We start from the raw sequence: 23,123 nt of genomic DNA, 5'->3' as shown, positions 1-23,123 counted from the left end.
ACCAAATTCTAAAAATACATGAAAAGGGAAAAATATTATAAGCAGCCAGAAAAAAAAGAGAAACATTACCTACACATATTAATCAAGATTAAAAATGACTTCAGACTTCTGATCAATAACTGTGCAGGACAAAAAAAAAAACACAGTGGGATAGTATCTTTGGCTCTTCCTCAGCACTGCCCACTTTACAGAGGTGACAGCCATCAGGGCCACATTCAGACCCCTCGTGAAGCTCATCAAAAAGAGGACCAAGAAGTTGAACCCACACCAGTCAGACTGCTAAGTCAAAATTAAGTGGAACGATGGAAACCCAGAGGCACTGACAACAGGGTGCTCAAGAAACTCACGGGCCAGATACGAGTGCCCAACGCTGATTACGCGAGCAACAAGAGCACGGTCGTACTGCCCAGTGGCTTCCGGAAGTTCCTGGTCCACAACTTCAGGGAGCCTGAAGTGTGCTGACGTGCAACAGCCTTCCTGTGCTTAGGTTACTCACGTCTCCTCCAAGAACTCAAAGCCAGTGTGGAAAGAGCAATCCTGCCGGCCCTCAGAGTCACCAATCCTATGCCAGGCTGCCCGGCAGAGAAATGAACAGACAGCTTGTGTGCACACTGCGTTTGTGTTAATAAAACCACAAAAACTTGGCCATCTGGCATTTCAAAAAAAATAATATCTTTAAAATGCCCACAGAGAACAGGACACGACCACCACTGTCAACCTGGAATTCCATATCCAATTAAATTCTTTCAAAAATGAATACAAATTAAAGACTTTTTCAAAAGGAAAAAGAGGCAGTGGTCGTCAACAGTATATTTGTACCACAAGAAACATGAAAAGAAATTCTTTAAGCAGAAGAAAAACAATACTGGATGGAAACTTAACCTACATGAAAGAGGAACGTTAGAAATGGTCAACATGTTAGCAAATTTTTATTTTTAAAAGATAATTTAAATGTACCGTGAGGTTTGTGTCATATGTAGTAGTAAAATCTATGACACATAGCATAATGGATAAAAGGGAAAACTGAAGCATATTTCTGTTAGGTTCTTACACTATATGTGAATTATTTATAGTATGTCATTTGAAAATAGGCTGTGGTAACTTAAAGTAACGTAAACCTTAGAGCAATCACTAATTAGTAAAAAAAAAAAAAAAAAAAAAAAACTTGGTAGGGTACAGCTAAATCAACAGTAGAGATAAAATGAAATCCAAAAAATAATTCAATCCAAGAGAAGACAAAAAAAGAGAAAACAAAAAACAGATGAAAAAAAAAATTGCAAGATGGTAGACTTAAACCCGAAGGCTTCCCTTGTGGCTCAGAAGGTAAAGCATCTGCCTACAGTGCAGGAGACCTGGGTTCAAACCCTGTGTCGGGAAGATGCCCTGGAGAAGGAAATGGCAACCCACTCCAGTATTCTTGCCTGGAAAATCCCATGGACAGAGGAGCCCAGTAGGCTACAGTCCATGGGGTCGCAAAAAGTCGGACACGACTGAGCGACCTCACTTCAGACTTAAACCCACCCACATTCATATTTACCTTGAGTACAAATGAAACACTCCTATTAAAAGGCAGAGACTGTCAGGCTGAGTGGTGAGAAAACCCAAGACTGAGCTATAGACTGCCCATAAGAAACCCATTTTAAACAAAATGACACACACAGCTCAAAAGCCAAAGGATGGAAAATGATAGACCATGCAAACACTAATCATAACAAAGCTGTACTGGCAATATTAATCTCAGACAGCTTCAAACTAACAGATATTACCAATGATAAACAAGGACACTTTCAAAATAAGGGAGTTAATCAAGAAGACAAAATAATTACAGAAAAATATGCTGAACTGACAGCATATTAAAAAGCAGAGACATAACTTTGCCGACAAGAGTCTATATAGTCAAAGCTATGGTTTTTCCAGTAATCGTGTATGGATGTGAGAGTTGAACCATAAAGAAAGCTGAGCACTGAAGAACTGATGCTTTTGAACTGTGGTGTTGGAGATGACTCTTGAGAGGCCCTTGGACTGCAAGGAGATCCAACCAGTTAATCCTAAAGGAAATCAGTTCTGAATATTCATTGGAAGGACTGCAAGCTGAAGCTCCAATACTGTGACCACCTGATGTGAAGAACTGACCCACTGGCAAAGACCCTGATAATGGGAAAGATTGAAGGCAGGAGGAGAAGGGGACGACAGAGGATGAGATGGTTGGATGGCGTCACCAACATGATGTACATGAGTCTGAGCGAGCTCTGGGAGTTGGTGATTGAGAGGGAAGCCTGGCGTGCTGCAGTCGAAGGGGTCACAAAGAGTCGGATACGACTGAGTGACTGAACTGAACTGAATGAAAATGAAAACACATTTAAATTTGTGGAATGCAACTAAAGCTGTGCTTAGAAGGAAGTTTACAGTTTCAGTTAGTGACTTTAGAAAAGAAGCTAGAGAAAGAACAAGTGAAACCCAAAGTAAACAGAAAGAAAATTTAAAACTTAAAAACAACAGAGGAAAATAAATAAAATAAAAACCGATTTTCTGAGGAATACTAAGACTGATAAATCTGTAGCCAGATTGATCAATTTAAAAAAAAGACACTATTTTCCAATAGTAGGAATGAAAAGGGGAAAATCTCTGCATATTTTATAGACATCTAAAAGATACAGGAGGGCCACAACTACTGATCTTGTGTGACTACAGCCCGTGCTCCACAAGAGAAGCCACCACCACAAGCAGCCCCAAAACCACAACAAAGAATAGCCCCCATTCGCCGCAACCAGAGAAAGCCCGCACAGGGCAACGAAGACCCAGAGCAGCCAAAAATAAAATAAATAATTGACTTCTTTTTAAATAAAAGATAATGGAGGGACTTCCCTGGCAGTCCAGTGGTTAAGATCTCACCTTCCAATGCAAGGAATACAGGTTGGATTCCTGGTCAGGGAGCTAAGATCTCGTGGCCAAAAAACCAAACATAACATGGAAATAACACTATAACAAATTCAATAAAGACTACAGAAATGGTCCACAATGGGGAAAAAGAAGAAGCCTTGAGGGGAAAAAAAAAAAGGAATATTATGAAGCACCTTAAACTTATTTGACAACTGAAATGATAGCAAATTCCTTGAGAAACATTATGTCAAAGCTGACCCTAGGGGAAAAACAGAAAGCACAAGTCTTAACCACTGGACTGCCATGCAAGTGCCCAGTAATAGCAGTCTTACACAAACGACTTCAGAAAGTAGAAAAGAAAGGTGAGGGAGTTCCCTGGTTGCCTAGTGGTTAGGATTCTGGGCTTCAACTGCTGTGGCCCAGGTTCAATCCCTTGTCTAGAAACTGAGGTCCTGCAAGGTGCATGGCACAGCCAAAAAAAAAAAAAAAGATAAAAATTCCCAACTCATTCTGATAGGCCAGTATTACCTTGACAGTTAGATACAGATTTCTCTCTCTCTCTCTTACTCACACACACACAAACTATAAATCAGTATCAGTTAGCCCTCCATATTTATGGATTCAACCAACCATAAACTGTAGTATATTATGTACTGTACTGTGTATTTATTGAAAAAGAAATCCAAGTGGACCAATGCAGTTCAAACTCATGAGTCATCTATACTTCATTTGCATTAGGAGAAACTTCATTTGCATATAGGTAATGGATAAATGGAACAGAAGACAGTTTAGAAAGTGATCTATTATATACTATTTTTCAATTTATTTTACAAAGATGGTAAGATCAACAAATGATGCTGGAACAACTGATATTCACATGGGGAAAAACATTAACCTCAGCCTTTACCAGTATGCACATGAAAAGAGATGCTTAATGTTATTCGTCATCACAGAAATGCAAAGAAAAACCACAATGAAATACCACTACACAGTCATGCAAGCTACACACTCAAACGGCTAAAATTAAAACAGACAGACAATACCAAGTGGTGGTATGGGTGTGGGGCCATGAGAACGTTCACACATTGTTGGTGGAATGAAGAACAGTACAACTTTGCCGAAGCTCCAATCCTTTGGCCACCTGATGTGAAGAGCCAACTCACTGGAAAAGACCCTGATGCTGGGAAAGACTGAAGGCAGGAGAAGGGAAGCAGCAGAGAATGAGATGGTTAGATAGTGTCACCAACTCAATGGGCATGAATCTCAGCAAACTGGGCAATCCCGGAAGTCAGAGAAGACCGGTATCAGGCAGTCTATGGGGTCACAAAGAGTCACACCTGACTTAGTGACTAAACAACAACAAGGACAACTTTACAAAACAAGAACGCAATCTATTACAGAGCTCAACATACACTTATCATGTGACCCTGCAATTACACTTGGGAAGTATTTACCAAGAAAAATGAAAACATGTTTCCACAAACACACATGAGTATTTATAGTAGCCCAAAACTAGAACCAACCATGTGGGGAAGAGTCTCTGAGGTGACTCCCACGATCCCCATCTCCTGGCATTCATGCCCTTGTGTTGTCCCTTTGAAAGTGGGCAGGAACTGCGACAGGTTTCTGGCCAATATAGTATGGTAATTGTAATTGTACAGAACACATGTAATTACACATATGTGGTTACATTACGTAAGACTGTAATATCCATTCACCTCTGAAGAAACAAGTGGCCGCCTGGGGAAGACCCATGTGGCAGAAGCTGAGGGCAGCCTCTAGCTGACAGCTGCTGACAAAACGGGGTTCGCACACTGCAGTCCACAAGGAGCCAAATGCTGCCAACAACCACATGAGCTCGGAAGCAAATCCTTCCCCAGTCAAGACTCAGATGCGATCACAGCCCTGACAGACAGCTTGACTGCTGCCTTGGGAGACACAGCTAAATGGTGTCCTGACTCCTGACCCATAGACACTGTGAGACAATACATGTGTGCTGCATGAAGCTGCTAAATTTGTAATAACATTGTTAGACGACAGGCAATTAATATACACCAAATGTTCAAGTGGTACACAGATCAACTGTGCTGTTGATTTACCTATACAATGGAATACTACACACTAGCAAAAAGTAATGAATTACTGATACATGGTGGTGGTGGTGGTTTGCTCAGTCACGTACAACTCTTACAACGCCATGGACTATAAAGCCCACCAGGATCCTCTGTCCATGGGATTTCCCAGGGAAGAATACCAGAGTGGGTTGCCACTTCCTTCTCCACGGGATCTTCTTCCTGACCCAGGGATCAAAACCACATCTCCTGAGGGAGGAGGGTTCAGGATGGGGAACACAGGTATACCTGTGGCGGATTCATTTTGATATTTGGCAAAACTAATACAATATTGTAAAGTTTAAAAATAAAAAAAAAATAAAAAAACACACATCTCCTGCATTGCAGGCAGACTCTTTACTGCTAAGCCATATGTACAACAATATAAAATTTCACAAACGCTATTCTGAGCAAAAGAAGTGAGACACAAAAGATTATATACATTATGAATACATTCACGTGTAATTCTAGGAGAGACAAATATAATCTATTAGTGATAAAAAAGCAGCTCAGATTCCCAGAGGCCAAAGGCTAGGATTTTCTGGGGAAGCAGAGTAAGGGAATGTTTGGGAATACTGGAATTGTTTTGATCTTGACTGTGGTGGTGGTTAAACAGGTATATATATATTTGTCAAAACTGACCACAACACATTTATTTGAATTCCACGGTAAAGCTTTTGGCCACAAAGACTCAGTCACTCAAAAAGCTATTAACATATGGACATTAAGTCAGGATAGGGGCAATGTTTTGGGGACTGGACAGTAACAGGAGGGATGCTGAAGAGGTTTCTGAGGTCCCAGTTATGTTTGATTGCTTGATCTGAGTACTGGTTACACAGGATTGTGTTCACTCTGTGAACATTCACCAAGCTGTACACATAACTGGTGGACTTCCTGGGTGTATATTAAACACCAATAAAAAGTGTTTTTTTTTTTTAATTTTAAAGGCTAGGGAATCATGCTAAATTATACTAAAGAGGCAAATCAATGCACTCCCTATTTCTTGACTGGATCCTGAATTTGTTTTTTATTGGAAACATTTGAATGCGGTCTGTATTAATAAATAATATTTTATCAATATCAAACTTCCTTTGTGATAGTGGTATTATGGTTATGTAGAAGAATAACCTTACTCTTATGAGAGACAAGGTGAAGTATTCTTGAATGAAATACCATGTCTGTAACTATCAAATTCTTACCAAAGAAAAGAAAAATATAAAGAGACTGAAATAGAGCAAATTCAGCAAAAGGTAAACAATGCATCTCGTTCACTTTTATGAGAGATTCAGAGGAATTCTCTGTATTATTCTTTCAACTTTTCTATAGGTTGAAAACTTCTCAAAATAAGAGTGAGGGACAAAATATCTTGTTTGAACTTGCTATTCAAAAGTTCAATAATCTTCCAGAACTGTATGCAGAGACCTGGAGAAGGAAATTAACATTCACAACATCAGCACTCAAAATGTACCACATACTCTTAAAATCTGTAACTTCAGTCAACCCTCAAAGCAACCTTCTAGGTTAATTATTATCACTCCTATTTTACAGAGAAGAAAACTGAGGCACAGACAGGTCGAGTGGTTAAGTCCAAGAGTGAGTGAGTGAGTGCTGGAGTTCAAACCAAAATCAATCAGGAAAACAAGCCTTTCTCTCCATAACATCTTTGCTGTACTCTTCTCCCTTCCCTGCTTCTGTGTTTTTTCAGTCCATAATCAACTATATCCAGTGAACATGAACAGACTGGAAACCTATATTCCGTAATATTCTCAGTTCTCAACAATCATTAAACCATTGGATTGAACCATGCCTCTGCTCTTCACTAGAGACAGAAAAGCTGGTGGGAAAGTACAGAAATAGGGATAACATTTCCTGTTCCTATGGCCCATAACATGTACAGACTAAAAGGGACTTTGATAAGAGATTAGCCTTGCAAAACAGAGTAATGTGGAGTAAACACGACTAGAGTATGAAGCAATAAATGCAATTCCAACAGACTGTTTTGAAGATAGAATAAAATGATTATACCCTTATGAAAAAGCAAGTATACCAGTGAAATCTAAGTTACAAAGGACAGCAAGGATAATCACCAGTTAGGGCATTCCTTTAAATTTTAAGGCAATTACTTAAGAGCAAATAAAACTTTAGTGAACTTCTGGTCAACATATGAAAACTCACACTCCCAAAAATATTACAACAGGGACTGAGGAAAGGCTTAGATGACTTGTGCGTGAAACTCCAGAGTTTACTACATGGAATACTAACAGATAACACACTATGTTAGGCACTGTTCTAAAACAAGTTAATTCATTTAATCCTCAGACCAGTGCTATGAGATAGGCACTAGTATTATTCCTATTTTACAGATGGGGAAACTAAGGCCAAAGAAGCAACTTATCCAAGACCAACACAGTTGGTAAGTAGTGGGGCTAGGATTCTAGACCAGTGGGGATGGCTTCAGAGTCCATACTTTTAACCACTGCTCTATACTGCCTTTCAAAGAAAATGCTGGTTATCTACCCTCAATCTTTCAAAACAAGAGACTGATGCCACAAAGCTAACAAACTATCTACAAGAGACAGAATACTGGCTCAGTCCCACAGGTGTGATGTGTTCTTCTCACACCCAAACCAGGTTTGGGGGAATATACAAACAGTTCTTTCAGTTCCACTGTGTTTTACTGGAGAAATGGGGAAACCACTGATCAGGACTAGAAAATGAAATGCGAAGCAACTGTTCACTTAAAATGCATGCATTTGCAGCTTATTGTCAGACAGTGACAGAATCTGGTGTGAAACATTTAAGTTTTGCCCCAGTCTGCCAGCATGTTCTGATGCAATCCCATCTCTACCAGCTTTGGAAAGGAGGGCAAAGGAGAAGCAGAGTTGAAAACCAAACAGAGGCCAGCCAAAATCCCCTTCAGGACCTTCGATCCCGTCCACGTGCACAGAGAAGACAATTTCTAGAACCAAAGGACTCCCTGGGTGCTAAAAAGCCTCCCAGTGGCAAAAATTCTAGAAACCTTCACAGTTACAGGAAAATTACACGTTCTGGCATCCTTTAATCCCAGCCTATAGGCATTCCTAATATATAAGAGTTCAGAGAAGCCCAGATTCCGAGGAACCTCGGTATGTTAGCAAGCTAAGTGGGTTAAGGCAAGAATGAAGAGTCCCACACCCTCCAACTCAGGACACTCCCCACACTCCAGAATTTTCGACAGTGAGAAGACCAAAGCAGCCCTCTTTATTTCTCATGTTTTACAATGCAGACATCTCTCTGAATCATTCGCTTCGCTATCGGAAGCTGGTCTGGGGAACACGCTACTTCTCTAAGTGCAATTCCTGTAATGGACTTATCATAAAGAATGAAAGAGTAATAAGAAACACTAAGTGGTATTCTTCTGCCAAGGAAGGAAGTGAAATACCAGTAGGCGGCTGAAAAGTCCACAGGTGTTTCAAGGAGGTGAGAAATGAAGATGAGTCCAGGTTGACACCATTTTCTTCCTCCTCTGTCCAATCCTAACTAAACTTACACGTGCAGGACTAACTAGTGGAGTCACACACAAATCCAGGCTTAATCAGGCTCGTTACAGACCCTGCAAAATGGCGCTTAATAGCCTGTACTTCATAAGGGTTGTAATGAGCATTAAACGAGATAATAAGCGTAATTTGTCCTCGGCATGATGGCACACACTCAGTAATTGTAAAGTACCGCTTACCCCCAGTCCACCCCACCTTTGGACTACAAACGCCTTCAGAAGCCTTATCATCCACTGCTTCCTAACAGGAGTGAGCACTTTCAAGGTCCCCGAACTGGAGTGGGATTTGGCTGCACCTATGACTGAAAGGCTGGAGTCTGGCTGAGAAAACCAAACTGGGCAGCAAGGACAGATTACCAGCCATTAGCTCAGTGGCGTCTGTTGTTTACAATGAGTCCCCTTCCTACCAACGCACTGAGAGTCCAAGTATATTTCCCACCCTCCAACTTAGCAGGGGAAGCGCAAAGGTGACTGAAAACGAAGAGGCTGGCAGCAGGGTGGCCCGGGAGGCTGAGGCTGCGGGGAAGTGGGAACCCTGAGGGAGTCAGGCCCCTCCCGGGACGGAACGGCCGGGAACGATCCAGCCTCTCACCGCTCTCAAGCAGGAGCCCTCGCAGCTCAAGGCTGGGGGATTTCTTAAGGGTCCCGCCACCGCTCCAGCCAAGCACAAGTGGGACCCCAGGGGCCGGCAGGCGAGAAGGGGGGGGGCCGCGGGCGCCTCCGAGCCCCGGCTCGGGAATGTGGTCAAAGAGGGGTCACCGGGGGAGGGGCCGGGCGGCGAGGACCTGGAGAGGGGCGGGACCCCGGAGGTGGCTAGCGGTCGCGGGCGCCTGTTTCCGAGGCTCAGGATCCCCACCGGGCTCCCAGCCACCCGCCAAGCCACCCCCCCCCAACTCCAGCGGGGGTCCCCGCCACCACTACTGGGCAACCCCACTCCCCTTACCTGGCTCGGCTGCTCAGCCTGCTCCGAGGACGCCATCTTTTTGAGGCCTGACTAATCTATCGCCGTGGGGCGAGGCTTCTCCCAAGCGCCCTCGCTCTCGCTCTCTGCCCAGACTAAAGTAGCCGGAACTGAGCTGTCGATGGGGGTTGGGGCAGGTCACTGTGGGAGAAGAGGGGAACTCCCACCACAAGGTCAACATGCGCTATTTCCATTTAGTCTCTCCTTTTACAGCAAAACCGAAGTCTATCCTTTGCTTTCTTATATGTGTATTATACTTACTGAATTAAATCTCTGCCCATGGGCACATATGCTGCTGCTAAGTCGCTTCAGTCGTGTCCGACTCTGCGACTCCATAGACAGCAGCCCATGTAGGGACACGCTAAGTAGTTAATTAATCAATGTGAAGAGACTTGGAAATTAATTAATCAATTGATGATTTGGTTCAGTACCATTTGTTGAGTGCTTACTATTGGCTGCTTGGTAGGTGTGAGAAATAAGATAAAAGACAACTCCTGCTCTCAAGTCCAGGCCAAATACACACACACACACACTCACACACACAAACACACACACACTCACATAATTAAAACATCTTGGAGACAGGAGTCCGATAACTGTCTGCAGGTCTTTTAGAAGAACTCAGAAGGCGAGTGCTTTTGGGAGAGGTAAGGCTTCTACGAACCTTTATTACTTTATAGTGGTTGAGTTGTTAGATTTTAAGCCAATTGTGACATTACATGCACGAAAGAGCTGTATACATTAGAAATATCAGTCAGTTCATATCGCAGTTGTGTTTGATCAGTGATGGCGTATTCAAAAGCATTGCCTCAGTTAACAATTCTTCCTACCAAACACTGTTTTAAATGTATTTTTCTTATGAGATAATATCTGATTTCCTTTAATAAAATATTAAAGGGATTGACCCTGAATTAATACAGGCTGATAATTATTCCTTCAGTTCAGTTCAATCGCTGGGTCGTGTCCGATTCTTTGCGACCCCATGGACTGCAGCAGGCCAGGAATAACAGGAATAACAAATTATTCCTTGTTTATATAAAATGCCCCCCTTTTAAGCCAGGAAACTTTTTGATATTTTTTGTATTATTTCAATCTTAAGTGTTGATTTTTCAGGAGTGAAAAACACAGACTTTTCCCTAAGTAGCAGTATTAGAACAAGGACAAATATGTTGTCAAGCAGCATCTGGACAATCTCAACAGTGATGAGATTTCCCCTTTTCTCTCTGATTTGAGATTATAATGTTTAACCTAACATTTAAGCATTTCATTCCGAGGTTCCAACCCAATCTACAGATCTGAAGCAGAGAATCGAATGCGTGGAAATGTGGGAGTATTTTGTGCTTCTCTGTTATGTCTTCAGCAAGACTGAAAACTACAGTCATCAATTTTTAAAACAGATTTCCTTCGAATCAGCGTGAAGTTTGGGACATTTTGTAGATCTTTTCAGGTTGGAAAGGAAAAACAAACAGTACAAAGTAAAATGACACTGCTTTAAGTATTAATATCATGCATCTATATATGCAAAAGAGGCTTCCCAGTCGGCTTAGTTCAGTTCATTCGCTCAGTCCTGTCCTACTCTTTGAGAGTAGGCTCAGCGGTAAAGAATCTGCAATGCAGGAGACCCCAGTTCGATCTCTGGGTGGGGAAGATCCCCTGGGAAAGGAAATGGCAACCCACTCCAGTATTCGTGCCTGGGAAATCCCATGGACAGAGAAGCCTGGCGGGCTACAGTCCAGGGGTTCCCAAAAGAGTGGGACACGACTTAGCAACTAAACAACATACATGGAAGAAAGAGTTCAAGGAAATAATTCAAGGAAATATACACGCGTGTCCATCATACTGAAAAATTACCCCCTACTGACCTCATTTTGAACGGGCAAATGCAACTCCTTAATATAACGTAGGAAAACAAAAACACCTCCTGGACTGAATTGCGCGACCTAAGTTGGCTTTGAACCCACAGACTACAGCTCCCGGCATGCCCCCGTGAGCCGCAGGTGATTAGGAGCAGCTAGAACTCCATCTCCCGGCGTGCCTTGGTCCGACGCGTGATTTGCTACGAAGAGAACTACATTTCCCGGCATGCCGTGGGGGATGGAACTGGGGAGGACTCCGGCGTCCCCGCCTCCCTGACTTCTAGTCGGTCTGGTCCCACCCTGAAGAGGATGGAGGTCCCCGGCGGCCCTGCAGCTCCGGAACCCGGCGAGATCCGGGCTCTAAAGCAGTGTTTGCTGCGCCGCAACAAAAGCCGGGAACAGCACGGCGTGGCGGCCTCTTGCCTCAAGGAGCTGAGGAACAAAGGTAGGCACGGGACCGGGGCGAGGGCTTGGAGGGCTGGAGCCCGGGCTGAAGGGAGCCAAGGGCAGGGTGAGGATGGCCAGCGGGGCTAACCGAGATCAAGAAAGACGACTTGGGGCTTCTTGTAACTCAGGTGGAGGAGCCTTGGGACAGATATGACTCACGTGGGTATAGCGACTTATCAGTTTCACAGCGTTTGTGCCAAGCGTTTTAACTTAATTTACTTTATGTGAGATTCATATGGTGGAAAGGCAGACGGGAAGCAATATGCAAATGAATTAAAACAGACTCTACTTCGGTGTCTTGCCTCCGGTGACTCAGATTGTGGATCGAACCAAGCCTGGTGTAGTCCTGCCACTCGGGCTCCCTAAGGTGGTACTGGGGCCCCCAGGTGAGCCTACAGCGAGATGGGGGCGGGTTTCCACCGTCAGCTCTAGCAGGTACCTGTGCGGTAAAGAGGGAGCCGCTACCCACCGTCCCAGAGGTCCAGACAAGGAACAGCTGCTGTGAGTGACCTAGCTTTCAAAAGTTCTGAGCCTCATACTGTTGTTACTAGTTGCCTGACCTTGCAGGTAACCATCTGTTGATCCCCAATTTTCTCATCGGCAAAGTGGCTGTATTTCCAGCCCTGCTTCACTGAATTGTTGGGACTCTCCAAGGAGATGATATATTCAAATGACTTACAAGTTATTAGCCTGTAGCAATAAACTGTTTACCGAAAAAAGTTCTTGAGGTTAAACGTGTGAGTCATCCCTAGGCAGGTAGTGAAGGTGTATGTATGTCTGCCTGTTCAGAGCTTCTCCCAGAGTCACTCAGCCTAGCCGGTATCCGATAGAAGTCTTTCAGAGACACAGAAACAACCAAAGCACTCTAAATGCTTCAGTGACATAGCTTTTGCCATATAAGTGTTTACATAATTTTTCTTGGAGTGAGGGTTCTTAAGTTTTAGTGCCCCTTTAGTGCAGTGGCTGGATGCACTTGGCACAGAGGCCCATATAAGTGCTTGTGTTTCTGGAGCTCGGCCTCTGCAGGGTTTGGAGCTCGGCCTGTGAAAGGTTTGCTGGGTGCAAGACGATATTGCCTGATGATATTTGTAGTCTCTCGGCTACTTTTCTGCGTGCTCTAGTCCCATTAGCATTTTAGGCATTGCCATCATTAGGCAAGTACAGACCTGCCCTGGACAAAACCTCTTGCCCATTGATCACACAGATGAAAAGTTCCTGTTACAATCTTCTGTCTTCTGCCTCCTTTATTCTTTCCTATAGGTTAGTAAGACTGTGAAATACTGCAAGAACATAAAGTATTTTTTTCTTTCTTTTTTAAAATTTTCTTTTTCTCTGGACACATGGGAGAATTTGAGTAATTTAGACCACTGAGAAAATGAACGAAAGGCGCTTATTCTCAAAGAATCAAATCAGACTTTTGTTGGTTGTTCATCCAAGGAAAGAATCGAGTGCCTCCTAATGAGGATATTGAGTAGCTGGATAAAAAACGTTTTCAAGAGCCAGACTATATGGGTTTAAATGCCAGTTACTTACTGTGTGACCTTGAGCAAGTTACTTAACCTCTCTGAGTGTTGGGTTTGACATCTGTAAAAATTGGAGTAACAATAGTATCTACCACAGGATTGTTATGAAATTAAGTACTGTATATGAAAAGCACTTAGTATAGTACCAGGCACATGGTAAATGTTATATTAGTATTAGTGGTCATCATAGTTATTATTAGCTACCAGGGATTTTTCTAGGCTCTGGGGGCATACATATTGAGTACAGAACAGATATAATTTCCCTATGGATATTTGTCAATTGCCAAACATTTTATTCCTCTCAGCTTGTGACATTCTGGCCATTGATAAGTCCCTGGCATCAGTAACCCTGGTCCTGGCAGAGGATGGCACCATAGTGGATGATGATGATTACTTCCTATGTCTTCCTGCCAATACTAAGTTTGTGGTATTGGCTGGGAATGAGAAGTGGACACACAATTCAGGTAAGAAATGCTGGCCGTATATACAGTATACCCTCCATCGTGATGTACTTTACTACACGCGGCACCTGGTTGCTGTTTGGCTGGCTGTTTCAGCATTTATGCAGCAAGCATTACTGAGCACCTTCTGTATGCCAGAGTGACGCTGAGTCGGGGGATGAAGATGAATGAGATGGAGTCAGGTCTCAAGTAACTCACAGACCCACAGCAACTAAAACACAGCAGGGCAGAGAGATCTGGGGCACAGATAGGGTCAAACTACCTGGTCTGAATCCCAGCTCTGCCGTTTAATAGTCACGTGACCCTGAGCAAATTATCTAACTTCTCAGCCCCTTATTGAGACAGTAGTTATAGTACCTGTCTCCTCGGGTTGTTGTAAGGATGCGAGAACATAGTACATATCAAGCCAGGGCTTCTCAACAATGCTGTTGACATGTTGGGCCAGGAAATTCTTTGTTGTGGGGGTGCTGTCCTGTGCATTGTAGGATACTTAGCAGCATTGCTGGCCTTTACCCACTAGGTACCAGTAGCGTCTCCTCACCTTAATTGTGACAACCCAAAATGCCTCTAGATATTGTCACGTGTCTGCAGGTGTGTGGTGAGCAGAATCACTCCCAGGAAAGAGCCACTGATAGAAAGCATTTACATCTTATCTGGCATGCTGCTGCTAAGTCGCTTCAGTCATGTCCGACTCCGTGTGACCCCACAGACGGCAGCCCGCCAGGCTCTCCCATCCCTGGGATTCTCCAGGCAAGAACACTGGAGTGGGTTGCCATTTCCTTCTCCAATGCATAAAAGTGGAAAGTGAAAGTGAAGTTGCTCGGTCATGTCCGACTCCTAGCAACCCCATGGACTGCAGCCCACCAGGCTCCTCCGTCCATGGGATTTTCCAGGCAAGAGTACTGGAGTGGGGCTTATCTGGCATACAGTCAGATAAATCAATACTCCCTGTCACTATCATTACCGTCATCCTCACCAGCAATACAGAGGGAACTAATACGGATGAGCAAGGATCAGAGAGCTAAAGAAGTGTCTTGAGGAGAGTGCCCAGGCCACCAAAGTGTGGAAATCACCCTTCAGCAATGACTTTCCCAACCACCTTTTTACTCGGGCCCTAGAGACAGCAAATAGTGGCTGCAGCTCCTCCAGTCAAGAATGAGACCTGAACTTTCCTGGTGATCCAGTGACTAAGACTCCAAGCTTCTAATGCAGGGGGCCTGGATTAGATCCCTGGTCAGAAAACTAGATCCCCAATGCTGCAACTAAGACCCTGTGCTGCCAAACAATTTAATTAAAAAAAAAAAAAAGAATGAGACTCATCCCGACAGTTAGGGAGTTTGGGATGAACATGTTCACACTGCTGTATTTAAAATGGATAGCCAACAAAGACCTACTGTACAGCACAGGGAACTCTGCTCAGTGTTATGTAGCAGCCTGGATCGGGAGTTGGGGGAGGACAAATACATGTACGGCTGAGTCCTTTTGCTGTCCACCTGAAACTATCACAACATTGTTAATCAGCTATACTCCAATGCAAAATAAAAAGTTTAAAAAGAGAGAGACAGACCCATCCCCAAGCACAGAGAGATGCTGATGAGGAAAAACATTTTTGGATACGGAAATAGACAAAAAACTAACTTAAAGGGAAGCACGGTGGCACCCTGGGTATGCATGACCGTACACTGGATTTAAGTGGCTTTCCATAAAAGAATACAGAGCAGTTTCACACAGAAATAAATGGAAGATAGAACAAGTGGGAAAGTTAAGGCCCTAGATGGGGATTGGTTTTCCCATGAATCCCTGAGAAAAGGTGCTTCCTTCAGCATCGAAATTATTCTAAATGGTCGGTCGGAAGGACGTGCTGACATCCTGGAGGTCTGAGTTGGGGGAGGAAGTGAAAAGAGCACTGCAGGTTAATCTGACTCTTAACTGGCATTTTCTTCCTGTATCAGATGGAGGTACCGCTTGGATTACCCAAGAGTCCTTCGACAGAGATGAAACAGACAGCGGGGCAGGGTTGAAGTGGAAAAACGTGGCCAGGCAGCTGAAGGAAGACCTATCCAGCATCATCCTGCTGTCCGAGGAGGAGCTCCAGGTGAGCCTCCTCTGCAGCCACACTCATCTGGCCTCTGCTGCCCTCCGTGGCCTACTTTCCACGCATCTTGCCACCATAATTTCATTATTCCTTCATTTTTAAGTAGTTCTCAGATGACAGCCAAGGTTCTTCATTTTTCTAATTCTCTTGCTGGAGTAGAAATTTTTTACTCCTCACTCTGCATCAGAATCACCAGTGGAGCTTTTTTTAAAAAATACAGATGCCACAGCCCCACGTAGACTATTTAGGCCCAAGGGGTGGGACAAGGAGGTACTGCTAAAGAATGTGAATTAAATCTCAGCTCCATCACAAAGACTGTAGCCAGTCACTTACCCTCTCTGCTTATGTTTCCTCTCCAGTAAAATTGGGGTAAAAATAGTATGTGGTAATTCAGAAAAATACTTATTGAGCCCCTCCCCTGTGTGTGGCATAGTTCTTTGCACAGGGTTACAGGGCTTCCCCGGTTGTGGCAGTGGAAAAGAACCCGCCTACCAATGCAGGAGACCTGGATTCAATCCCCGGGTCAGGAAGACGCCCTGGAAGAGGGCATGGCAAGCCACTCCAGGATTCTTGCCTGGAGAATCCACATGGACAGAGGAGCCTGGTGGGCTACAGTCCATGGGATCTCAAAGAGTCAGACACAACTGAAGCAGCTTACCACCCACAGTGGTGAACAAGCCAGACACAGTCCCTGCTCTGATGAAACTCAAATTCTGGTGGAAGGAGGTGGACGAAACCAGCAGTGTGCCCAGATGGTGGGGGCTACTCTAGATTGGGAGATCAAGGAAGTCTCCTTGAAGGAGATGACCTTTTGGTTATTTTTTAATCTTCGTATATTTATTTTGAATAAATAATACTAATACATTCACATGGTTCAAAATCCAAGAGACATAGCCAAGAATAAAACAAACCAAATGTCTATCAGCTGATGAATAAATAAAATGTTGTCTATCCAAATAATGAATATTTTATTCAGCCATAGGAAGGAATGAAGTATTAATACATTAGGCTTCCTTGGTGCCTCAGACAGTAAAGAATCTGCCTGCAGTACAGGAGACTCATATTTGATCCCTGGGACAGGAGGATCCCCTGGAGGAGGGAATGGCAATTCTCTTACCTGGAGAATCCCATGGACAGAGGAGCCTGGCGAGCTACCGTCCATGGGGTTGCAAAGTGTTGGACAGGACTTAGCACCTAACAATGACAATAACGTGGAGAAACTTTGAAAACATTGGGCTAAATGAAAGAAGCCAGACATGAAAGGCCACAGATGTCATGATAGCATTTTTATGAAATAGCCAAACTATGCAAGTCTGTAGAGGTAGACGGTAGATTAGTGGTTGCCTGGGGGTTGGGTTTCTGGAGACTGTGAGTAGGAAGGAGAGTAACTACTGATGGGTACAGTTTTTTCTGGACTGGTGACTGTGTTCTAAGACTGTGGCTGTGACTGCACAATCACAAAAAAAGCACACTCATTTTACTAAACTCCACTTACTTATATGCTTCAATCAGTGAATTGTGTGCTGTGTGAACTATATCTCAATAAAGCTGTTTGGAAAAAACAGATATACAGAAAAAGTCTGACTTCTGTCCCCAGCCACCCAGCTTTCCTTCCTGGAGACAGCCAGTCTGCCAGTTTCCCATTCCAGAGATAGTTTATATATGCTCTCGCTCAGTCGTGACCAGCTCTTTGCAACCCCAGGCTCCTCTGTCCATGGAATTTACCAGGCAAGAATACTAGAGTGGGTTGCCATTTCCTACCCCAGGGGATCTTCCCAACCCAGAGATTGAACCCAAGTTTCCTACATTGGCAAGTGGATTCTTTACCACTGAGCCACCTGGGAAGCCCATTTTATATACAATTACATATACATGTCCTCCTCTTCCACTTTCATCACACTTTGCACTTTCTGTTTCAAAGAAGTTTGGAAAGTTTTCCAGATCACTTTACAAAAGATACCTTGTTCTTTTTCATCGCTGCATAGTATTCCATTTCATGCCTACATTTTTCTATTTATTTATTTTGCTGAGCCAGGTCTTAATAGTGACATGCAGGATCTTTAGTCGAGGCATGTGAACTCTTGGTTACAACATTTGGGGCCTAGTTTCCTGACCAGGGATTGAACCCAAGCCCCCTGTGTTGGGAAAGCAGACTCTTAGCCACTGGACCATCTGGGAAGTCCCACCATAACTCATTTAATGAGTCTCCCCAGTGGGGGACATGCATGTTGTTATCAGTCTCGCTATTCAGTCTGTGCTGCAAAAAAACTTAGACCAGTGTCATTTTGCACACGTGCTTGTCCATAGAATAAATTCATAGAAGTTTAGTTGAGAAACATTGGCAGGTCCCAAGAGGGGACACAGAAAGAAACTGAAGAACAAGAGGTACCTGCCATGGAAAGGTTGGGGCCAGGCAAAGGAAAGGCAGGAATTTTTTTCTTCTTTGGTTTTTTCTTCTTTAAGAAACAGAAAGGGGTCATGAGATCCCTTCCCATCCCAACAGACTAGCAAATTATGATACCCTTAGGATAAAGGGCATAACAGTCCTCACCAGAACAGGGATGCTGGAATACAAGTGAACCCAGCCCTGGCAGCTAGACTCTGCACGGGGAAGCTTAGGACAGGAGCTTGCAGAGGCTAGCCACATGGCAGGTAGGAGAAAAATGGCAGGTAAAGGAACCATGGGGAGCGAGAATGGAAGGGAGAGAAGGGAAGAGCACAGGATCCTAAGGATTAGCACTGACACTGATCCTTGCAAAGTTATTAACTGCTCTTGCCTCGTTTTCCTCATCTATGAAATGGTGGTAATACTAGTACTTCACTCACAAAGTTTGTGCCTCTTAAATGTTGGACCTTATGAATGTGTATTAATATTACTTGTTCAAAAATGGATGCAATATCAAAGTTAAGGGTAACTTATAAAGTGGCTCCTCAAAGAAGCCTTTCACAAACTCCTGCAGCCCTCCTTGTCACTTTCTGTCCTAAGCGTTTTACGTCTGTTTTCTCGGTGGTGCATAGTGAGTGCAGCAGGTGGGATCTTAGTGCCCCAACCAGGGATCGAATCTGAGCCCCCTGCAGTAGGAGTGCAGAGTCTTAACCTCTAGACTACCAGGGACATCCTGTTTTGTTTTTAATAAGGTACTAAAGGCAACATTTTCCTAATTCTTTCACCAGAGGGAAACTGAAAAAGTTACGTGCCTCTCTCCTGACTCTCGGGCTTCCCAAGGTGGCACTAGTGGTAAAGAACTTGCCTGCCAGTGCAGGAGACTTAAGAGACGCAAGTTCAGTCCCTCAGTCAGGAAGATCCCCTGCAAGAGGATTCTTGCCTGGAGAATTCCATGGACAGAGGAGCCTGGAGGACTACAGTCCATGAGGTCGCCAAGAGCCAGACATGACTGAAGAGACTTAGTGCAGCACAGCACATCACTCCTAACTCTCAGGCAGCCATATTGGGTAACTTTGGGAACTAGATGAAATGAGTCTTTGAAATTGATGCATTTGAGAGACATAACATCATGTTCGGAAAGTACTTTCAGATGTCTTAAAGCCCGTATTTGTTTGTCAGATGCTCATTGATGTCCCGTGTTCGGAGCTGGCTCAGGAACTCAGCCAAAGTCATGTGGCAGTCCAGGGGCTCCAGAACACCCTCCAGCAGGTGCTTGACCAGAGAGAGGAAGCCCGTCAGTCCAGGCAGCTCCTGGAACTTTACCTTCGGGCTTTGGAGAAGGAAGGTGGCATCTTGTCGAAGCAGCAAGGTAGGCATTGTGCTGAGATCTCGGTAGGAGCCTTTCCTTGAGAGCGAGCCAGATGCTTCCCGTGTGCTCAAGAAGAGTGATGGCACAGCTGTGGGTATTCTAAGATGGCAGGCTGCTATCTGCTCGCCTGATTGCTCTGGCTGGTTGTTGGGGTGGCTGTGTGTGCGCGTGGCATGCTGATGTGTCCTCTATCTCACATCTGCTTTGCAGAGTCCAGAGCTGACCTTGGGGACGAGAGCGATGCTGTTGACACAGGCATTAGAGAGAGCTCCTCCGAAGTTACGCCTGCAAGCCAGATCCTCTTGGCGCTGAAGGAGAAACCTGCCCCAGAGCTGAGTTTGTCTAGTCAGGATCTGGAGGTGGGCGAGCACCAGGGACCCTGACCTTTGCAGGGAGACACTTGTATCAGGGTTTTTTCACCTCTGCAGACCCTGAATCATAGCTTCCAGTTTGCCTAATATTACATGCAAAGCTTCCCTTGTAGCTCAGTTGGTAAAGAATCCGCCTACAATGCAGGAGACCTGGGTTTGATTCCTGGGTTGGGAAGAACCCCTGGAGAAGGAAATGGCAACCCACTCCAGTATTCTTGCCTGGAGAACCACATGGACTATAGCCTGTCAGGCTTCCCTATCCATGGGGTCCCAAGAGTTGGACACGGCTTAGCAACTAAACCACCACACGCAAAGCGTTTGCAAATGTCTCACATAATCTAAATCTTAAACAAAATGGATGCACTCTCTTAGATCATCCAATCTTATTCTCTAGTCCAGAGTAGGTAATGAAATGTCTGATTCTGACAGGGAGGAGTTACAGGACTCAGGCTTCTGAGATGCATCTGCCAGTGGTTGAAAAAGATCCACAGGCCCAGAGGTACATGAAATATTCCTGCGAAGGACCTGTGCAACGGGGTCATCTTGTACTGACTTTCAGACCAGGGAACTAGAAGGGAACCCATCAGAGTGGGTGCTCCTCCTTGTCCCTGTCCCCAGCACTACCTCAGTGTAGCTAGAAGGGAAAGAGGCTGTACTGAATTGAACTTGGCTAAATTTCCTGTGAGCGGAGGACTTTATGCTCCAAGTAAACTGCTCTCTAGAGGTCCTTTCCTGTTGTTGTTGTACGGTGAGCAGACGCCTGTGACGGCTTAATAGGAAGGAAACCTGGCATCTCAGCATAAAGCTAGAGACTGACACTGCCGACTCTCACCTCCCCTAAAGAAAATCGCGAGAGCAGCAGAGGGGCTGGTTTTCAATGATTCTTCTTCTTACCACAGTTGGTTGCCAAGGAGGACCCTAAAGCACTGGCTGTTGCTTTGAACTGGGACCTAAAGAAGACGGAAGCCGTTCAACAGGCCTGTAATCAGGAACTTAGCCTACGCCTCCAGCAGGTGCAGAGCTTGCGTTCTCTGAGGAGCATTTCAGCAAGGACGAGTTCACTGCCTGGAGACATGGAGAACCCCAAACGAACCAGACGAGACCCCATGTAGCTGGTGGCCAGCAACATGCCAAAGAAAACCTTGGGTTTCGTGTCAGTGTCAGTAAATGCCTTTAGCCTAATCATTATAGCTACTTACATACTCCTCTGCCCCCTGCCTTTCAGAATGTTCTGGAACAGACTAGAAGATGGGCTTTGGGTCTTCTTCAGAAAAGCCATTCCAGCTTTCTTTACATATTGAACCATAAGGTTCCACCAGCTCCTCTAATTGCAAGTTCATATGTTCTCTGTGTAATAGTAGTTGTGAAGGGCATGGAAAAGAAACTGTCATGTTTCAGACCAACTATCCTTTTTTTTTTCTTTTCCTTCTACATCAGACAAATGGTATATCTCTTTCATGATATAATCTATGCAACCATCATAGTAATGAACCTACTATTCTTTTCCTTTTTTTTTTTTGACGTGGACCATTTTGAAAGTCTTTATTGAATTTGTTCCAACACTGCTCGTGTTTTATGTTTTGGTGTTTTGGCCCCGAAGCATGTTGGATCTTAGCTCCCTGACCAGTGATCAAACCCGAACCCCAGGCATTGGAAGGTGGATTCTTAACCACTGGACCGTCACGGAAGCCCAGATGCACAATTCTTATTCTAAAGATAGAACTGCAGAATTTTAAACACAAGTAATGGTAGAGAAGGTGATGCATCGGTGTTGATTATGGCCACAAACTTGTTTCTCAAGTTAATGAATTTTTTTGTATGTTTAAAGGCACATATTAAATTTGCAGAGCATAGGGACATACAGAGAGTCTAATTCACCATTTCTAATATCTAATTCAGTATTGTGAAATTATATCCATTACCACTGTGAAACTTTTCAGTTTTCTAATATGTTTTATCAGCAGGGGGTATAAAAAGGTCATTAAATCGATCTCTGTGAGATACGACTCCAGGTCTCTCTGGGTGCAGAACAGAGACTTCTGGTTTATATTCCTCTTGTTTCTGTACTAACTTGTTATTCAAGTTTTGTAATCTACAATGCAATTTCTCTTGCAAGGAAAAAGATAATTAGTTATTGACTTATTTGACTTACTTTTTAAGCATACTTAGAGGAAAATAGAATAGTATTAAGAATACATTGGCTAATTATTAAATAAAGAAAAGTAACAATAAGTCCTAAGGTGAGGCAGAGATGCAAAAAACAGAACAAAAAGCTATTTGCTTCTCCTATGACCCTCCTCAAGGAGGGATAAGGTCTACTCAGCATACTCCTACTAATGCCTTATGCCATTGGTTCTCACTTGCCCCAATATTTTCTTTTTTAATAGTGTATTTTATAATGCTTTTTTAATTATCCTTAAATGAAAGCCAGAGCTGATAACCTACCTACATGTATACCTTCATCAACACAATACCTCCAAATGGAAACAAAGGAAAATAATTTTCAATAAGATGGTCTGTATCCATCTCAGTATGCCCTTTTCTGTAGATGACCATCAAAAGGCACAAGGAAGCTCTCAGGTGCTTATCCTTACAATTGAATTACCTTGAGTTTGTTAGAAGCAGCCATGCATGGTACATGGTGATTGGTGACTCAAATTCCACAAGCAGCATCGCCCTTCGTAATGGGAGTTCCCAAAACAGTGACGTTCTGGGCAGTATACCACATCTGTCCTTGATTTATAAGGTGGCTGCATTCTTCACAAAGCCAGGGAATGTTAAAACTGGAAAAAAGAGTCTGTATACAAAACAGAATTAGGTTTGGGGCTGATTTGGAATGGGTTTTCATTCCTGTGAACAGCCAGCATGACATAAAAGTCATGTGGTGGGGGTGGGAGGGAAGACACGTGGGATGTGGGATGATAATTCACTATGTTGAACTGTCCTGTGCTTTGCAGGAAGACTAGCAGCCTACCTCCCACCCCACCATTCAGTGTCAGTAGCAGCCTCCAGGTACTGAGACAGTTGACAAGAGCCCCCAGGTTCTCAAAATGCTCCTGGAGGGGCAGTAATGCCAGTTGAAGATTTTTATGACAGTTTGCAGTCAGCTCTGTGCCAGCACCTACTAC

The 23,123-nt window shown here is 44.0% G+C and overlaps 2 protein-coding genes and 1 non-coding gene across 8 annotated transcripts in view; 1 reads left to right on the top strand and 2 right to left on the bottom strand.

The window, feature by feature from the left end:
* The window catches only part of PEX14 (peroxisomal biogenesis factor 14), a 144,568-nt gene extending 132,984 nt beyond the window's left edge, over window positions 1–11,584 (bottom strand). Inside the window, exons 1-2 of one of the 6 annotated variants that reach the window (XM_086344450.1) lie at window positions 11,350–11,462; window positions 9,470–9,602 (exon numbers count right to left, since the gene is read on the bottom strand). In XM_086344450.1, coding sequence (XP_086200576.1) covers window positions 9,470–9,505 — 36 coding nt within the window. In that variant the 5' untranslated portion in view covers window positions 9,506–9,602; window positions 11,350–11,462. Of the gene's footprint in view, window positions 1–9,469; window positions 9,603–11,349 lie in introns of those variants that run through there. The other 5 variants (XM_086344456.1, XM_086344455.1, XM_086344453.1 and 2 more) reach the window with 5 other exon arrangements.
* A 34-nt stretch (window positions 11,585–11,618) lies between these two features.
* On the top strand, window positions 11,619–21,994 carry DFFA (DNA fragmentation factor subunit alpha). The gene is made up of 6 exons (XM_086344458.1): window positions 11,619–11,788; window positions 13,619–13,777; window positions 15,727–15,869; window positions 19,435–19,624; window positions 19,835–19,983; window positions 20,895–21,994. Exons 1-6 carry the CDS (start codon window positions 11,653–11,655, stop codon window positions 21,105–21,107), a joined length of 990 nt encoding a protein of 329 aa, XP_086200584.1. The 5' UTR covers window positions 11,619–11,652; the 3' UTR covers window positions 21,108–21,994.
* LOC147356632 (small nucleolar RNA SNORD77) lies at window positions 21,422–21,482 on the bottom strand. The gene has a single exon (XR_015143902.1). It is a non-coding gene; the product is annotated as a small nucleolar RNA SNORD77 (small nucleolar RNA).
* Window positions 21,995–23,123: the final 1,129 nt, after the last annotated feature.

This window comes from Bos grunniens, chromosome 16 (genome assembly GCF_055505025.1).
Source record: "Bos grunniens cultivar Pamir isolate PY7600 chromosome 16, Bosgru_T2T1.0, whole genome shotgun sequence".
In the NCBI taxonomy this organism is placed as follows: domain Eukaryota; kingdom Metazoa; phylum Chordata; class Mammalia; order Artiodactyla; family Bovidae; genus Bos; species Bos grunniens.
This window is presented reverse-complemented; position numbering and strand designations above follow the sequence as displayed.

Bases quoted from the DNA above. Each gene is read 5' to 3' on its own strand.
- DFFA (XM_086344458.1), top strand. From the start codon at position 11,653: ATGGAGGTCCCCGGCGGCCCTGCAGCTCCGGAACCCGGCGAGATCCGG. The intron at 13,778-15,726 runs GTAAGAAATGCT...TTCCTGTATCAG, and splicing joins GAAGTGGACACACAATTCAG to ATGGAGGTACCGCTTGGATT. The intron at 15,870-19,434 runs GTGAGCCTCCTC...TTTGTTTGTCAG, and splicing joins TGTCCGAGGAGGAGCTCCAG to ATGCTCATTGATGTCCCGTG.